The sequence below is a fragment of the Poromitra crassiceps genome (genome assembly GCF_964638095.1).
Source record: "Poromitra crassiceps genome assembly, chromosome: 19".
Classification (NCBI taxonomy): domain Eukaryota; kingdom Metazoa; phylum Chordata; class Actinopteri; order Beryciformes; family Melamphaidae; genus Poromitra; species Poromitra crassiceps.
In genome coordinates, this window is record NC_139646.1 from 27,438,662 (window position 1) to 27,456,916 (window position 18,255).

At 44.5% G+C, this 18,255-nt stretch overlaps 2 protein-coding genes across 2 annotated transcripts in view; one reads left to right on the forward strand and one right to left on the reverse strand.

Moving 5' to 3' along the window:
* LOC310794222 (uncharacterized protein) overlaps positions 1-5,339 on the reverse strand; it is a gene marked incomplete at its 3' end in the record, with an annotated part of 7,220 nt that extends 1,881 nt beyond the window's left edge. The window contains exons 1-4 of the mRNA XM_083656173.1: positions 5,271-5,339; positions 2,889-3,572; positions 695-781; positions 1-130 (exon numbers count right to left, since the gene is read on the reverse strand). The exon at positions 1-130 is cut by the window's left edge and continues 66 nt beyond it. Of these exons, the coding sequence (XP_083512299.1) occupies positions 1-130; positions 695-781; positions 2,889-3,572; positions 5,271-5,328 (959 nt within the window). The 5' untranslated portion in view covers positions 5,329-5,339. The remainder of the gene's footprint in view (positions 131-694; positions 782-2,888; positions 3,573-5,270) is intronic.
* A 1,622-nt stretch (positions 5,340-6,961) lies between these two features.
* On the forward strand, positions 6,962-17,616 carry LOC310794219 (importin subunit alpha-1-like). Its single transcript, XM_083656169.1, has 11 exons — positions 6,962-7,058; positions 7,325-7,444; positions 7,593-7,733; positions 10,886-10,974; positions 11,157-11,425; positions 11,949-12,043; positions 12,302-12,565; positions 14,838-15,071; positions 15,454-15,636; positions 16,857-17,006; positions 17,240-17,616. Exons 2-11 carry the CDS (start codon positions 7,376-7,378, stop codon positions 17,327-17,329), a joined length of 1,584 nt encoding a protein of 527 aa, XP_083512295.1. The 5' UTR covers positions 6,962-7,058; positions 7,325-7,375; the 3' UTR covers positions 17,330-17,616.
* Positions 17,617-18,255: the final 639 nt, after the last annotated feature.

The window sequence follows — 18,255 nt, forward strand, 5'->3', positions numbered from 1 at the left end:
TTGAAGAAGAAGCTGTCCGGGGTCACGTAGAGACGACTCATCTTGTAGAAGCCATCGCTGCTCACCATCAGCGTGATGAGGCGTATTCCTTTACGCACCACGTCGATGTCATGGATGACCCCGTTGACGGCTGTTTCACATGGGAGACATGAAAACATGTATCCCATCATGCCCCTGGCTTCAAAGATACAGGGGAGGGTAGGATCATCATTTCAATTATGGGTACTACTTTTCAAGTCAACTTGGCATCTCAGGGCTTGTGGAAACTTGGATTATGCCAGGTGAGCAGTATGGAGGCTTTTTCCCCCCTCTCTGTCTTTTTAACATTTGAAAGTTGGTCACCATCATTTCAATTGTTTTTTGAGATTTTTGCAACCGTGTTTCTCTGTGAAACTCCATGAATGTTTTGTGGGCTAAAAAAACATCCCTTCCATCGGCATGGGGTGAGTAGATGACTGAATTTTCATTTTGGGTGAACTTAACCTTTAAATTACAAAATCATTATGGCCTGAGACTAAGTTGACTTGCATTTCTACAGGCTGAAGAGGATGATGTCCCGGTCCATCATAGGATGATGTCACGGTCCATCATATGATGATGTCACGGTCCATCATAGGATGATGTCACGGTCCATCATAGGATGATGTCACGGTCCATCATAGGATGATGTCACGGTCCATCAGAGGATACCTACCAAACTCACTGTAGCAGTAATACTCCCTCTCCTCCTTCTCCTTCCTGCACTCACTCATACAGAAGGCGTCGTGTGTGAAGTCAGACTCTGAGGATGAGACAGGCAGAGGACAGAGTGGACAGATGAGACATGCAGAGAACAGAGTGGACAGATCAGACAGGCAGAGCACAGAGTGGACAGATCAGACAGGCAGAGGACAGAGTGGACAGATGAGTGACTGTCAGAGGACAGAGTGGACAGATCAGACAGGCAGAGGACAGAGTGGACAGATGAGTGACTGTCAGAAATGGGGACTTGGACTTGTGACTTGGACTCCAGTCGAACACACACTGACTTGAGCCTCATCCTCAAAAGACTTGAGAATCGACTCGGACTCGAGAGATGTGGGACTCGTGAACAACTTTTTTTTTGTTGGTGCATTAACATGAAGGAGATGTCTACTAATAATAATGTCAACTAATCAATGCTGATGTTAATAAAGGAGTGAGGATAATACAGTACATGCTTTGAATTCCTTCGTTTTAGCTATGCAGTGTTCTAAGCAGACTGGACGGCATCCAGCAGATGACAGAACGCTCATCCATAAGAGACTTGAGACTTGACTTGGACTTGTGACCAAAGACCTGAGACTTGACATGGACTTGTGACCAAAGACCTGAGACTTGACATGGACTTGTGACCAAAGACCTGAGACTTGACATGGACTTGCCCCTCAAAAAGACTTGAGACTTGACTTGGGCTTGCAGAAAATGACTGGTGAGCATCTCTGGTGAATGTGCCATGCCAGCCTGGAGCCTGACTCCCATTTCAGTCTCATTCTTTCTCTCTGGTCTCTGGTCTCTGGTCTCTGGTCTCTGGTCTCTGGTCTCTGGTCTCTGGTCTCTGGTCATTAGCAAGGACAAGGTTGTCCTTACAAGGCGTCACTTTCCTCGTGGAAGCAGGGAGGGGAGGGATCACATCTTAATTACAGCATCAAAAGTGATCGGTCTTGTTTTTGCATCCACACACAGAGACACACAGAAACACACAGAGACACACAGAGACACACACAGAGACACACAGACACACACAGAGACACACAGAGACACACAGACACAGAGACACACAGAGACACACAGAGACACACAGAGACAGAGACACACAGAGACACACAGAGACACACAGAGACACACACACACACAGAGACACACAGACACAGAGACACACAGAGACACACAGACACACAGAGACACACAGAGACACACAGACACAGAGACACACAGAGACACACAGAGACACACAGACACACAGAGACACACAGAGACACACACAGAGACACACAGAGACACACAGACACACACAGAGACACACAGAGACACAGAGACACACAGAGACACACACAGAGACACACACAGACACACACAGAGACACACAGAGACACACAGACACACAGAGACACACAGAGACACACACAGAGACACACAGAGACACACAGACACACAGAGACACACAGAGACACACAGACACACAGAGACACACAGACACACAGAGACACACAGAGACACACAGAGACACATTCACAGCCAGACTCGGGGGAAGACGCAGTAATTAGTGGCAGGAGACATCAACTAACTACCAGAAATCTGTGGCTGTCACTGAGCTCCCCCACACAGTGTGTGACCTCTGAACTCTGTGTGAACATACTGTAGGTGCTATACCTATTATTTGAGTGAATCTTTACAAGGACAGATACTACTTTGGTTGTGTTAATTGCATTTAGCTCAAGTTAACTTGCCTTTAATGCCAGCCACTTTATAGTAGGGCCTCCAGCTTGCTGCTCGTGTAGCCTACAGTACAGTACATTACATTACATTACATTACATTACATTACATTACATTACATGACAGTACAGTACAGTACTGTATGAGTGAGCAAAGAGTCCAGACACTTTTTTAACCCACTGATACCTGATGCAGCATTTGCGTGTATATCCCTCATTTGTGTGCGTATCCCTTTAAGACCGCGAACCGCGTTAACGCGGTTCGCGGTCTTAAAGGGATACATACACACACAAATGCTGCATGAGGTATCAATGGGTTAAAGGAGTGCAGCTGCTTCTATAAGTGACATGTGAGTGTGCGTGCGTGTGCACACGCACGCGCGCATGTGCGTGTGCGTGTGTGTGTGTGTGTGTGTGTGTGTGTGTGTCCTAACCTCTCTTCAGGATGTCAAACTGGTACAGCAGGCTGGAGGAGCGCCTGTTGAAGAGCACTGAGGGACGGGTGTTGTTGCGGCTCGCTCCCCCTCCGCCTGCCTGGTAGAGACTGGCCTTCCCCGGGCGGTTCTCCTCGGGGTCCAGCCGGCGGTTGGGGGGCTCCCTGCGCGGCAGGGCGGGCTGTGGCGGTGGGTGCGGCTGAGCAGGGGGTGGTGGCTGGTGGGGGTGGTGACCCCTGGGCCGGGCGTTAGGGTGGCCCTCCGGCTCGCCCTGCTGCTGCGGGGGGCTGGAGTTGGAGTGCTGGTCCGGGCTGAGCCTGGGCGCCGTGCGGTTGTTGCTGGAGGCTCCCGTCAGCGGAGTTTTGGGCAGCAGCCCGGCCACCTCTCCCCTGGCTTTCTCGCTGTTGTGCTCCGTCAGACGGTCGCTCTTGGGGCCCTTCTTGCTCTTGTTGTGGGGGCTGTGGGGGCCGTGGTGGCGAGGCACGGGGCCCAGGTCGCCATGCTTGGGCCAGACACCAGAGGGCAGAGGGTGGAGGGAGTATTTGGTGTCCCCACTCCTGCTGCTCTTCTCCAGGAGCTCGTTGATGGGCAGCGAGGGCTCCTTCGCCCCCAGACGGCTCTGGTTGCTGCCGGGAGCCAGGTCGGAGAAGCTGCCCTGGCCCTTCTCCATCAGGGTGTACAGCTCTGGAGATACACACTCCTGTTACACACTTCATACATGTGACATGATGCAGCGAGCACTTTACAATAAGGGTCACTAAATTAACAGTTAGTGAATGCTTAATAAGCGTTAACAGCACACCTAAAACTATTAAATCAAAACAACATAAATTAATACCTAGTTAACATGAACACCATTAGTAAGGGATAGCTGTACACATTAGTTAACTATTAAAGGAACACTCTGCCCATTTTCAACCAGCTTTGTATCATTAGAGTCAGTAGTATATCAGAAAACTGTAAACTGTTTTGAAGTCTGTCATTTAATTTGACAGTTATTGAGTGTTAAAGTGTGGGCCAGTGACATCACTGGTCCACACTAACTCAAATTAATAACTCATTAACTCAAATCAACTCTCAATAACTGTCAAACTAGATGAATGACTTCAAAACCGTCATCTAGTTTGACAGTTATTGAGAGTTGATTTGAGTTAATGAGTTATTAATTTGAGTTAGTGTGGACCAGTGATGTCACTGGTCCACACTTTAACATTCAATAACTGTCAAATGAAATGACAGACTTCAAAACAGTTTACAGTTTTCTGATATACTACTGATGTTCTAATGATACAAAGCTGGTTGAAAATGGGCGGAGTGTTCCTTTAAGTAAGGGTTAGTTAATGCTTAATAAGCATTAACAACAACCCTAAAACTATTAAATAAAAATAACATAAATTAATACCTAGTTAACATGAATACCATTGGTAAGTGATTACTATACACATGACTATACACTGTTAACGAAGGGTTAGTTGATGCTTATTAAGCATTAACTAACTGTTAATTGATGCAATAGGCCTACTAACATGTAACTTATACATACATCACATCGATTCATTGAGTGTGTGAATTCTTTGTGTATGCTATATCTTCTGGAAACATTCTGGATTTCTTAATTATAGGTGATTGGTTTGAGCTTAATTAATGTCTTGGAACTACCATGACCTTCTTTCATGTCTACAAGACATGGAGATGCATCTAGGGTAGGGTCCATTACATTTGATCTCCAGATGATAAGGAGATGTATCTATGTTAGGTTCAATTACATTTCATCTCAAGATGAGAGCTTACTGCAATAGCCTATGGCTGTAACTGGGGTTGAAAAGGTGAACCGTGTTTAGGATCGAGCTACAGTCAATATATGCCTACATTTGAAACTTAACAAGGATCTGCGATATAAAAGTCCTCAGTCCATTAATAATAAGACAGTGTTGGCTATTAGGTTAATCATATTTTTAATACAAATCATTAGGAATAATTGAGATGGGGAATGGAGCAAACAAAATACTCTTGATAGAAACTATCTCATGTTCAGGATTTTCTTTTACAGAGATTGAATGGTCATTTGGTGACCTTCAAAGGTACAGAAGATTCCACAATACTGAGCTGGAAGCGATGGTTTTATTTTAGGTTTTATTTTATTTTTTTAAATAATAAACTATAACAGTGGGGAATGCAGTAAGGAAATTGGTATTTGCATAGGCTTGAACTCAAAAGTGTAAAGCTTTTAGTTAGTGTGAATAAAATATTTTGTAAATAGGAAAAATATACATTTGTGCACCTATTTCCCCCCAACAAATTACAAAATAAACTGTCACTACAAATCATTTTTTTCTGAATCCCAGCAGATAGAAACTGGGTTTACACTGGGTTTACACTCACCATTAACGACATGCTCCTCGGTACTGGAAAGAGGAAACACAAGAAACAAGACGAGCATAGTAATCCCTGTCATCCTGCCTGGCTGTGCTGGGAGTCTGCTACAGTGTGGGGATTCCTCACAGTTTTTATATGGGACAGGCTTATAGGAGTGAGAGGGGTTGGAGATGGAAAGGGAGGCGGGCTGTGTCCCAAACACAGAAATAAACACTTGGGCATGACATCAGACATCAGACATCAGACATCAGACATCAGACATTTCATTCATAAATGGATTCCAAAGAAGACTGCTTTGTGCTTTATTATATAGCCTGTATGGTATGTGTGTATGTGCATAGCTATTGTCTGCTAATTGGATATAAATCACATTGGTTTGTTTAACAGCTCTAGACCAGTTGATAAACCCTTGAAATAAAGCAACAATAAAATTGAAGACCAGACATCAACACCTTGAGTGTTAAACAGAGACGTTAATAAACAAATGTAGCCTAATGAATCTCAATATAATAGTCATACATCTAATTCTCACCACACGCAGTTGTGGCAGGCAATCACAAATCAATAGCTTTTGCTTCACCTTTCCATTCAGACCAGACTCGAGTCCTGAAACATTACTGCCCTCTTCAGGACTGAATAATAAAAACTGAATATGAAATCAAACGAAAACCGGATATTTTGTGTTCTAAATCCAATTGATCTTCCGCAGACACAAAGATACCATCTGATCTGTAGCTGCTCTTATTTACAGAATAAAAAGAGAAATAGAACTTTGGCGAGGTCTTTTGTCGTTTACATCGGTGGTTTTCGGCACTCTTGAGTAGGCTACTGCTAGTTTTATATTACCGGCTATTAGTCTAAATCTAGTCTTGTTTGTTTGTATAGTCCTTTATCACAAGCATGTCTCAAATCATTTACATATAGGCTACAGTAGGCTACGTCATCACATAGCCTATCCAATGTGCAAACATCTTAAAATGCACATAATTAGGCTATCTACACACATCATATAGGTTACATACTTCATATACACATAATTTTAGACTAGATTACATTAGCCAAACACAATTCGTTAACAATTAGATTCACCTGGCGTGGATCAGTCGCTGATAGTCTGGAACAAAACAGTCCCGACGACTGTACACATCACTGATTGAAATAGAGTGTTGATACATGATCTATTATTGATGACGTCGTCCAGGCTTCTGTATGAAGCTGCATCCTGTTCAATAAAAGAGAAATTAAATACGACCCAGATGGGACTCGAACCCACAATCCCCAGCTCCGGAGGCTGATGCCTTATCCATTAGGCCACTGGGTCATCACGTTTCCGACAATGCATAGCACGCTTTATAAAAGGTCGTCGTCATCACAACAAGGACGATTGTTTGAAGTATGTCACATTATGTTTGTTGCAAAACCGAAGAAAATCACGCCGTCTTCGCAACATGTATCTCCAACACGCATTTTCTCGAGGAATGAGTAACAGTTTGTGGCCATATTATTATCTCGCGATATTGAGAATCGTTGTCCTTGACAACGGCTTTGTGTTTATGGCGCTTTCTTTTTTTTATCTTTCTTTTTTTCCCTCTAATGGGGGAGGTGCTTCTATTCCAACTGACCAATCACAAGTCTTCAAATCCAGGGCGGTATGTAGGTTACGTCACGGCTATTGTAAAAAAATAATAAAAAAATAAGGGGGACTCGGAGTCGGTACCAGCGCGAGGCACATGCTCTGTGGCTAACTGTAACGTTATAACGTTATTTGAATAAGCTAAACATTGCAGTAAATATGTGAGTACATGTTTTTGTTTATTGAGTTTGTAAACGATTGTATGAGACGTTATGCTTTACAGTAGGTTTTGGGGGGAGAAGACGTAGGCTACTGTCTCTGTTCGCCACATGGTGTTAGATAACCGGCTTGGCTTATAGACAAGTTACCGTTAGCTGCTAACTCACAGCTAGCTAGCTAGCTAACGGGTAGCAAATGCTAAGAAATTGTATCCCACAACAGCTGGTCAGTAGGTCCGTGCTGTAGCTAAATCGTGTTGTTTCCACAGCGAGTGCCGACGTCGCCAGTCAAATAGATCGTCTTGCCAGCGGTCAGAGAGATGTCAGCTGCCAACGACAGCGCCGGAGCTCGTCTCACCCAGTTCAAAAACAAGGGGAAAGACGCCAACGTGAGTCCAAACCGTTACGATGATCCCTGCCCAACTACAGTCATAATAACGAGACGCATGTATTGTGTAAACCGTACTACAGTAGCTATATCCACTACCAGTTGTCTTCTCAACTTCTCATGCGCCCAAATGGGACTTCCATCCACAGGAGCTCAGGCGCAGGAGAGTGGAGGTGAACGTGGAGCTCCGGAAAGCAAAGAAGGACGAGCAGATCCTGAAGAGGAGGAACGTTGACAGCCTGGTGGACGAGCCGACCTCTCCTCTGCAAGAGCAGGACCCAAATGCACAGGTGACAAACATCTGATCGGCCCAAAGACATGGCTCCTTCCACACTGTGGGCAGTGGGCAGGCACACAATGCCAGGTTTTGTTTGGGCAGAGTCAAATAAAGCCCGTTTTTGACATGGTTCCCAAATGACTGGGCTAACCTTTCAGGGACCACTATTGATTTGAACTATAGACGGTTTTAACTTGACAACAAAAACATTCTAAATTGAACCCCCGCTCACTTCCTGTTGCAGTGTTTGCTATGGACATAAAAGAAAATAAAACATTCAAGTGCAGGACTGACCATACCGTGAAAACCGTCTATACAGCTGAGCAGCGAAAACAAAAGTAACGACGTCGAGTGAATATTTCTGCAGTTTGCCGAATGCTGAGAAAAAGGAAGTGCTGTGGGGTTGTGCTCTGGTGAAAACCGTCTATTCACACATGCACACAGTCAGGGACGTTTCCACCTTGTGTTTATTCACGTATACAATGGCAACGCCGGTATAGATGTAGCCTGATCTCACACTGAATTGTCAACTTGTTACACTCATTTCCAAACTCAACTGCGTGCAGCGGGCGGATTCAAAGGTCTGGGCCCAGGCAAGTGGAGATGGGGGCAAGGGGACAGTCAAGGGAAGCGAACAGGAGGGGGGCTCTGAGATGGGCAGCTGTGGAGAGAGGTGTCACTCAGGACCAGCCCATTGTCTTTCAAATCCACTCATTCAGGTTTAGTGGGGGATGTCACTCTTTACGTGCCCTCGTCACTGACTTGTGGTATAGAATTTCCCTGGAGATAAATCCCATTCATACATGAGCCCATGCAGGAACTGTCCCAGGACATTCCTGGGGAAAGGCCGCATGTCTGAAACGGGCTTATGTACAGTTGATTTCCCCTGTCTAAACATGTGGGTTTATTGACTTTGACTTTTGGTTTGTTATGATATGGACGTCCTCCTTGCCAAGCCCCATCACTCAAGACCAAAACTAAAATTGATGGGAATCTTAACAGCTGATATGAAAAGTGGACAACCAGCTGTGTTTAGACACTCCCTACTGAAGCCATAAGCGTTAGATTAATCAAAAGTTCATCGGTTGTGAGCAAACTTAAGCTTCTGCATAACAGTATATGATGGCTGCTGTTACACTCTAGTAGTGTGTAGTGCTGTCATGGTTCAACTATAAATGTCTGCAGCAGTTCTCTCACACTGTTATAAAAAGGTGGATCAACTATAAACTTCACTCGCTCACGAGACTAAGATACATATATGAGACTACTAGAACAACCAATCATATCCCTCCCTATAAATATATAATGATGATGATGATGATGATGATGATGATGATGATTAGGCTATTATTATCATCAGTTTGGGTACCCATAGAAACATTGTCATTCAGATATCTTGAGGTGAGCTCAAGGGACCCCTTTGAAAGCCACGCCAGGTTTTCCTCGCTAAAATTGAGCCTGACTTTGGAGCATTTTTTAGCTCCCTTCCATCTTCCCAATAGATGCCATGCTGGGTTTTCCCTGCTCTGCTGATTAGCCACAGTGATCGCCAGCAGATTTTGTTGACAAAACCTAATTTTGGGTTCAAAGTCCTAAAAATAAGCTGTTGGTAAAAACAGGTGATGACGTCAGACATTATGGTTGTCTAACCTAACGAGTGACGTATGAGATTCAGATTACAGTATGAGTAACATTAAATAGCTGGCGTAGCTATAAGCTGTGAGCTACGTTAGTTATGTCGCAACAAAACGCCACTGAATGACCAGTTTGATATGTAACTGTCAACCAGTTCGAGTCACGCTCTTTCCATAAAGCCAACCAGTGTTGGTATCTGTTGGCTAGTTGTTGATATTTTATAACAATATTGTGGCTCTAAAATAACGTTTTTACAGAGATGCGGGGAGACTGTCATGGCGGCGTAACTGTTTCCGCTATTTCCGTTCTGGACCAGACAAAGAGTTTATCAAAGAGAGAACCGACACACAGATAGAACAGTGCTGCAGTCATTGGGCTGGAGCACTGGAACAAGGCATTACCTATATTACCTATTACTTATCAATTGAAGTTCTTTGGCACAAATGATGACATGTTGATACAGCACGCGGCCACGCGCACATGTCTGTTTTCATAGAACATCAATGGTGTACAGGTAGGAGAAACTGACTGGAGGCGGGCTTTAAGTCTTCTAGTTTCACTATAGCTATAGCTTCTGCTTCACTATAGCTTCAGAAATGAGCCCGCTAGGTCCGAGGATGTCCCCGATTAAGAACTGCGCATTTATGTGCATTTAGCCTCCACAGCCGTCGTTAGACTTCATTTGAAGAACTCATGTATGATTTAGAGACTCTGGCTCTTTTAATATTCATGTGCTCCTGCCGGTGCCACTATCCACTTTGCTGCTGTAATGTGGCAGAGGTTTAGTATAACATAACACCTGTGTTGTTCCAACTTGGTGCTTGTCTACAAACTGTATGATCGTGCTGTCATCGTTAGGTGAACAGAAAAAATGTGAATTGAACTTGCTTGATTCACCAATACTGTGTGGAGGGCCACATAATGTAGTATATTTTGAGAGAGAAGCCGAGGGCCACTTAAGATCAGTCATCTGGCCCCTGGGCCGGACTCTGGACATGCCTGATTTAGAGTGACCCTGAATGCCGTGACCCCACCTGGGCTGTTTTTAGCCTGGGTCACAGCGTTTAGGGTCAAGGCCTGGGGATTCTGTTAGCTGGTAGAATAGCTACGTTTGTCGTGCTAAAATCTGCTCTTGCTTACCCCTGCATTTTCTTGTTTTCTTTTTGGCTATGCGTGTTGTTTTATATAGTTCAAACTTGTCCATTGATTGTGTTTAATTAGATCTTAGCTAGACACATTCTCTGTAAAGTCCTTTGAGACACTTGATTGTGTTGAATTAGATCTAGCTACACACATTCTCTGTAAAGTCCTTTGAGACACTTGATTGTGTTGAATTAGATCTAGCTACACACATTCTCTGTAAAGTCCTTTGAGACATGCTTGTGAATTAGGGCTATATAAATAAACATGACTTAACTACATCATTGCTTAGAGATCTACACTGCACTATCCCAGTTTGTTCTGCTCTAGTAAAGGTGATGCTGGTCTGGTAGGCAGCTAACTAATCCTCTCCTCTTTCCATGTGTGTAGCCTCCTCACCACTGGTCTGTGGAGGACATTGTTGGGGGCATAAATAGCCAGGATCTGGATCATCAGCTGCACGCCACACAGGCCGCCAGGTAAGATCATTAAAGAGCCGTTTGACTCGAGAGCGTCACAAAAGTGGAAAGTGACAATATGATGATGAAGTTCCATCCCATCTGTGACTGTGGATTGAAATGATATTTGAGGGCATTTAACTACAAACGCTTCACATTTCCTCTTCTCTTCATCTGTGCGTTTTATTGCACCGCCCGTGCAGGAAGCTCCTCTCCAGGGAGAAGCACCCGCCCATCGACAGCATCATCGGCGCCGGCCTCATCCCCAGGTTTGTGGGCTTCCTGGCGCTGTCCCAATGTCCCCCGATCCAGTTCGAGGCAGCCTGGGCCCTGACCAACATCGCCTCGGGCACCTCGGAGCAGACCAGCGCCGTGGTGGACGGGGGAGCCATCCCAGCCTTCATCAGCCTGGTGACCTCGCCGCACCCCCACATCAGTGAGCAGGCCATCTGGGCCCTGGGCAACATCGCAGGTACTGTTACTGTTTATGACAGGGACTGGTGTTTTGTGTCACAAGGTCATTAACAACAACATGACAGTTATGAAAGTGCAGATTGTAAGCTTTCAAATGATGTGTCTACTCTTAACATTGAAATATGAAAATTCCTGACCTGAAAGTTGGTGATGAACAAGCTTTGTTTGCCCTGAACAAGCTTAGTTTACTAACAAATTATAATAAGTGTTTTAGTGATAGTGATCCTAAAACTGTTATATTAAGTGCATTCTTCAACATCTAAACTCTGTAATATTACAAACAAACACACAAAAGCATTTTTTTTATCTTGATTTGTACGATTTCACGGTTGCCTACTTTTTAGTCCTTTCACCAGACTGCGTCACATCTGAGATGGTTGTTTCACTTCTCTTGGTAACGGTGTGTATGGAAGTGCATGGGTGCACACAGAGTATTGCAGTCTAGCTTCTCCTATCCTGTGGAAGTGGCAGGTTTACAGTGTTGACAGGAGATGAATGAAAGTATCTTTTTCCTAACGCAGGTGACGGATCGAACTACAGAGACCTAGTGATCAAACACGGGAGCATCCAGCCGCTGCTCGCCCTGCTGTCAGCCCCCGACCTCTCTGTGTTTCCTGTGAGTGTCCCTCTATGTTCAAATTCACAGTGTTTACATGTGTTTTTCTGTATGGACCAAAATAATTGATTATCATAGAAACTTGTTTTTATACAGATCAGAGCGACCTCTGTAAATATCGGTTATTGGCCATAACAGCAAGAGAGTTCATGTCTGTTACCCTGCCTGAAGCCATCAGTAGCACGGTGTCTGTTACTCTGACAGTGACCATGTTGTGACTCTAACGTGACACTCCCCTCTCCCACCACACCACACCAGACCAGCTACCTGCGCAACGTGACCTGGACGCTGTCCAACCTGTGCCGAAACAAGAACCCGGCGCCCCCTCTGGACGCCGTGCAGCAGTTGCTCCCTGCCCTGGCACGCCTCCTCCACCAAGACGACCGCGAGGTGCTGGCCGACACCTGCTGGGCCGTGTCCTACCTGACCGACAGCACCAACCAGAGGATAGAGCTGGTAGTGCATGCCGGCCTGGTGCCCCGCCTGGTGCAGCTGCTAACCTGTGAAGAGCTCTCCGTCGTGGTACGTGCTGCTTCGTCTTGCTCATCTAACTACCAGAGTCTCCACCATACTGCTAGAGAGACAAAGTCTATTATAATGACGTCACATCGCAGCCGTAAAAAGAAATGGTTTAATTTTGCATTATTATTTATTTCTCAGTGTTTTAAACATATTTAGATATTCAAATCGAGAAATAGAACAATAGAAATAGAAATCCATCCATTTTCAACCGCTTATCTGGGATTGCGTCATGGAGGTAGCCATCCTACAGCCATTCCAGCAGGGGACGCCAAAACTTTCCTTTCCCTGGCCACATTAGCCAGCTCTCAATAGAGAGCCGCAGGGATGATGTATTTTTGTAGTCAGAACGCTGAAGTCCCGGACTTCCTGGTTCTTCACTGTTTCTGTCTATGGGATTTCTGAATGGGTTTTTCCCGCGATGCTTCAAATACGGTCTCTGGGCAACGCAAGATTAATCAAACGCGAACCAGAGTTCAGTCGGATAATCTTCACACATGAGGACCACTTTCATGAGTTTTGTAGCGTAAATGCGAGCCCTAGAAGTAAAAAGCTCGAGCTAAGCTAATCCAGAACTACACACTGTCGCATAGGCTTTCACGTCAGGTCAGCGCTCAACCTGGACTGTTGTTGATGTGTGCACTGATTCCCCCGGGCTGAACGGGCTGAACCAGGTGAGGGAAAGAGAATTTCCGTGTTCGTCCTTTGAAGTGGTGACGTTATTGACGTATAATATCCCCGTCGACTCAACAGTGTAGTCTCATTTAGCCGTTTGCTAGCTAGCCGCCCTTTTAACGGCACGTAAAAGCTTCAAAACTCATAAAAGTGGTCCTTGTGTGTGAAGATGATATTACTAAACACTGGTTCGCGTTTGATTAAGCCAGCGTTGCCCAGAGAGATTATTAGAAGCATTGCGCCAAAAACTCATTCAAAACTCCCATAGGCGAAAACAGTGAAGAACCAGGACTGTTAGCATCGATGATTTCCGGACTCGTTCCTGCGGCTCTCTATTGGGGGAGAGCTACAAAATGCAATGTGAGGTAAGAATAGGACAATGTGCTGCACTAGTATACTACACTACATTACATTACATTACATTACATTACACTAGTATACTACATTACATTACATTACACTAGTATACTACATTACATTACATTACACTAGTATACTACATTACATTACATTACACTAGTATACTACATTACATTACATTACACTAGTATACTACATTACATTACATTACACTAGTATACTAGTACAGCACTGTGAGGCTCAACCTTTCATTTAGAACGCTTTGGGGCGGCTGGAGCCACAGACCCCATTTGATCATATTGTATCTCTGACCCAAATCTGTTTTGTTTTTTGTTTTGTTTTTTCAATATGTTTTGTCCAAAATTCCCTTACAAAAAAGTAGTTAGAGAGGTAACAAAAAAATAAAATCAAAATAGCCATTCTTCTACATTCTCTAATTGTTTAACTTTTTGTAAATTAAATACAATCCATCAGTTGGCGGGGACCCCGTCGAAGCCCCTCAAAAACCCTGGGGCGGACCCCATGTTGAGAACCCCCGCACTCGTATCCTCTCCCCATCCCCCAAAATTTGCAAAATACATTTTAGGCCTTGATTGAGCATAGTATATGTGCGGGCCGGGGATTTGATAGCTCGTGCCATCAGGATGAATGGGGCTCGTTGTTGAAAGACTCCACTCTGTTGTCGGCCCAAAACTCATCTGTTGATATCCAGCATGTCCCTTCTCCTATATATCATCCACCTCTAATCTCTCTTATCTTATCTTATCTTATCTTAAAGTCTAAAAATCCCTTCAACCTCTCCCACCTCACATCTTTTTAAATGTCTCCTTTCTTTCCCACTGCTGCCCTCTTGTGTGTCTATTTTAGATTTACCGCCTGAACCCCTTACTGGCTGCTTATGAACCCCTTACTGGCTGCTTATGAACCCCTTACTGGCTGCTTATGAACCCCTTACTGGCTGCTTATGAACCCCTTACTGGCTGCTTATGAACCCCTTACTGGCTGCTTATGAACCCCTTACTGGCTGCTTATGAACCCCTTACTGGCTGCTTATGAACCCCTTACTGGCTGCTTATGCCTAAAACAGAACGATACAAAGATTACACAGGGATTGTAACATCTACAGTATCATTGGCATTTGATGTTAGATCAGATGTGACTCTTTTCTCTCTCTCCTGCTTGCTCCTGAATCCTGAACACCCTCCCAACATGACCCGGCTGGCTCTCCTTGGCCTCCCAGACTCCGGCCCTGCGTTCGCTGGGTAACATCGTGACGGGCACGGACGAGCAGACCCAGAGTGTGCTGAACGCCGGCGCCCTGGCCGCCTTCCCAGCCCTGCTGCGCCACCCCAGGCCCAACATCCAGAAAGAGGCGGCCTGGACCGTGTCCAACATCACCGCTGGCAAGGACTGCCAGATCCAGGAGGTCATCAACGCTGGCCTGGTGCCCATCCTAGTGGAGGTGCTCCAACAGGTGAGAGAGGGGGAGGAGCCAGTAGATATATGTGAGCTGTTAGTCCAGTCTTAACGCAGAAAGCTGTATGGGGGCTCCTTAGATTTAGCCCACAACTCGTAGTCTGTAATAAACAGATTTACTTTTTTGATTTGAGCTTCCAGTCTCCGATTATATTGGGCTTTCTACCGGCTGTTGATCATGCTTAGTTTCTCTATTTTATAAACAAGAAACAAATAAGAAGTCGGTCTGTACCCCCCCCCCCCCCCCCCCCCCAGTACTGTTATTCCCCATTCAATTTTGGAAGTACTACTACACCTAATTATGTTTACTAAAGCTAGTTACGTTTATGATGATCCACAATCGACAGCTGACATGGAAAATGTGTTTGTTCTCTGTCCAGGGAGATTACAAGACCCAGAGGGAGGCGGTGTGGGCCATCACCAACTACACCAGCGGGGGCATGCCGGAGCAAGTCAGCTACCTGGTCCAGTGCCACGCCCTGGACCCTCTGCTCGCCCTGCTGTCAGCCAAAGACGGCAAGATCACCTTGGTCATCCTGGACGCCATCACCAATATTTTCTCAGTGAGTCGCCAGCTTGAGATGTGGAGTTTTAGTTTGTAATTTTCTTTCAGGATATACTCAAAACCTTTTTTTTATCCCTATAAAATAGGTTTTGACAAGTGAGGAAAATAAACAAAATGTCTTACTGTTGGGGTAAGCTATTGACAAGGGCAGAAACACTACTGCTAGGCTAAGGCTAAGAAATAACTGCATGAATTGACACTTGGAATTGATCAAATTTAACAGCAAATGGCCTTGACGTGTGCCCGCATAATCTCCTCTGCCAGCAGACATGTATTTAAGTCCCAGGGGAAAATGGATATTTGTGTTGGATTTCAGAGAACTAGGCAGGATGATGATTTGCAGAATTTAATCTGGGTCACTTTAAACTCTGCTTGATGTAGATATGTTCTTGACAATTGTCACAGGGATGATGACAATTGCTGATGAGCTGAACCCAAAAATTCATTTTTTTTTTTTTTTTAGCTCAAATACCTGGGTATTCAGTGCACCTATTTAATAATGTATGCAAAAATAAATAACAAAAATCGAATTTCTTTAGTTTTTCACACTTTTTCACATAAAAAGTTCACTTTTCAAGAGTTCATTTATAACAGTAATCTACAGTTTGCTGACGTCACATAGTACTATCAAATTTCTACCCGATTTCAACCAATCATATCATGACATGGCAGCTGTCAATCAATCTTCATTCCAGTTTTCTCCTGAAATGAAGGAGAAAATGGCTGCCTAGTGCCTGTAACCTGGCAGAATTTCTAGCCCCTAAACTAATAACTTGGCCAATTGTATGTAACATACAAAATAAAACAAACGGTAATGTCTTCATTTGATGTAGAATGCAAAGACATGTAACTGGCTCGTTAAACTGGCATTCCAGGAATCACGTTAACGTTTGCAGGTCTTACCCCGGCCCGGCAGCCAGTTCCTCGGTTCTCTGCGGATCCCACTCACATAGTGCCACAACACACTTGATTTGGGGGCAGAACATGCCAGGATTGGCCAATGCCAGATCCAGTCCCCAGAATTGTCAAATCAAATCATCGACACGCTAGGGCCCGCCTCTCAACCCTCTTGTCATCTCAGACGAGATTTGTTTTCAGTCTGAAACGTCTCCGACCCTCACGCCACTTGGGTTCCGTTGGGTTCAGCTCGTCTTTAAAATGAAATTGGTTTGTCACGTGTTTCATCTTTGGTGTTAATGTTCGTTTCTTTCTCTACAGACGGCAGAAAAGATCAATGAGACTGAGAAACTGTGTCTGATGATCGAGGAGTGCGGCGGTCTGGACAAGATTGAAGCGTTGCAGTCACACGTGAACGAGGCCGTATACAAGTCTGCACTCAACATCATTGACAAATACTTCTCCGGAGAGGTGAGCACTGCTGAGAATACCCAGGAGAGAGAGAGAGAGAGATAGAGAGGAAATTTCATTTTTGACACAGGTTATTCTATTGGTCACTATTTTTCTGATCTTCAGCTTGATTTGTTTTCGCGGCCCACTAGAGGGCGCTCACTCACGGCACACACATGGCCGCGACTCCATGGTTGAGAAAGCTCACTCTAATGTGTCTCTCCTCCTGTCCTTCCCTCTTGCTTGTCTTTCAGAATGAAGAGGATGAGTCTGTGGCGCCCGAGGCCACGACAGACGGTTATGCTTTCCACATCCCTGACAACCAAAGCACTTTCAACTTTTAACACATCAAGGTTCACAAAGGTGCACACGTCCAAAAATGATTTAAAAAAAAAAACTAGGTGCTGGACAGAAAATGATTGACAATGGACAATTGAAAAAATACTTTTAAGACGTCCACTTTTTTTCTTTTTTTTTACCTCTCAGGGGCTTACTGACTGACTGACTCCCCATTGTTGAAACACGCATGCGTGAGTGTTGAGCAGCTACGGCAGCAGTCCGGGTCCGGCTTTACTAGGCTTGACTAGTGTTGTTTTTTATCTTACAGTACGTGTCTGTATTTTTGTATTTGTTTGGCTATCCTATTATTTCATTCCTGTACATAACAGTACAAAGAAAGAATGTCCTTGTTTTGAATGCAATACTTGTAAATACATTTTATTAAGAAATTGTGTTTTCATGATGGGTGTTTCTGCAATGAGTGAGCTCCTAAGACAGGGAAAGATGCACGATTATAGTTGAAAAATGATTAACATTTTCTAGTTGTGTGGGATATTGAGCCTTGACTTAGTGATAAGGCTGGTGTTTTTTAATGCATTGCTTATGTCAACAAATCATATGAAAATTAACAAAATCAATCATGCGTTTGCTCTACTCCCATTACTTTCTGACTTCCCACGTACGGTTTTTAGCCATCTAATTGTGAGCTAAAAAGTCAGTTATTAAAGCAACAATTCACCCAAAAATGAAAATTCTGTCATCTACTCACCTTCATGCCAGGTGAAGTTTAAAAGCATAAAAAACAAACACCAGCCTTATCTTTAAAGTTGTATGCCTATAGAAGCATTAGTGGAGGAGACAGGAGAAGGGGCCACTGCATCCATGTCACCACCAGGTGACACTGCTCCATTGCTTGTTGGGTACCTGGTAGTCTCAACCAGTGTTACTCAGTAATCAGTAACTAATTACTTTTCCAGAGTAACTTGCCCAC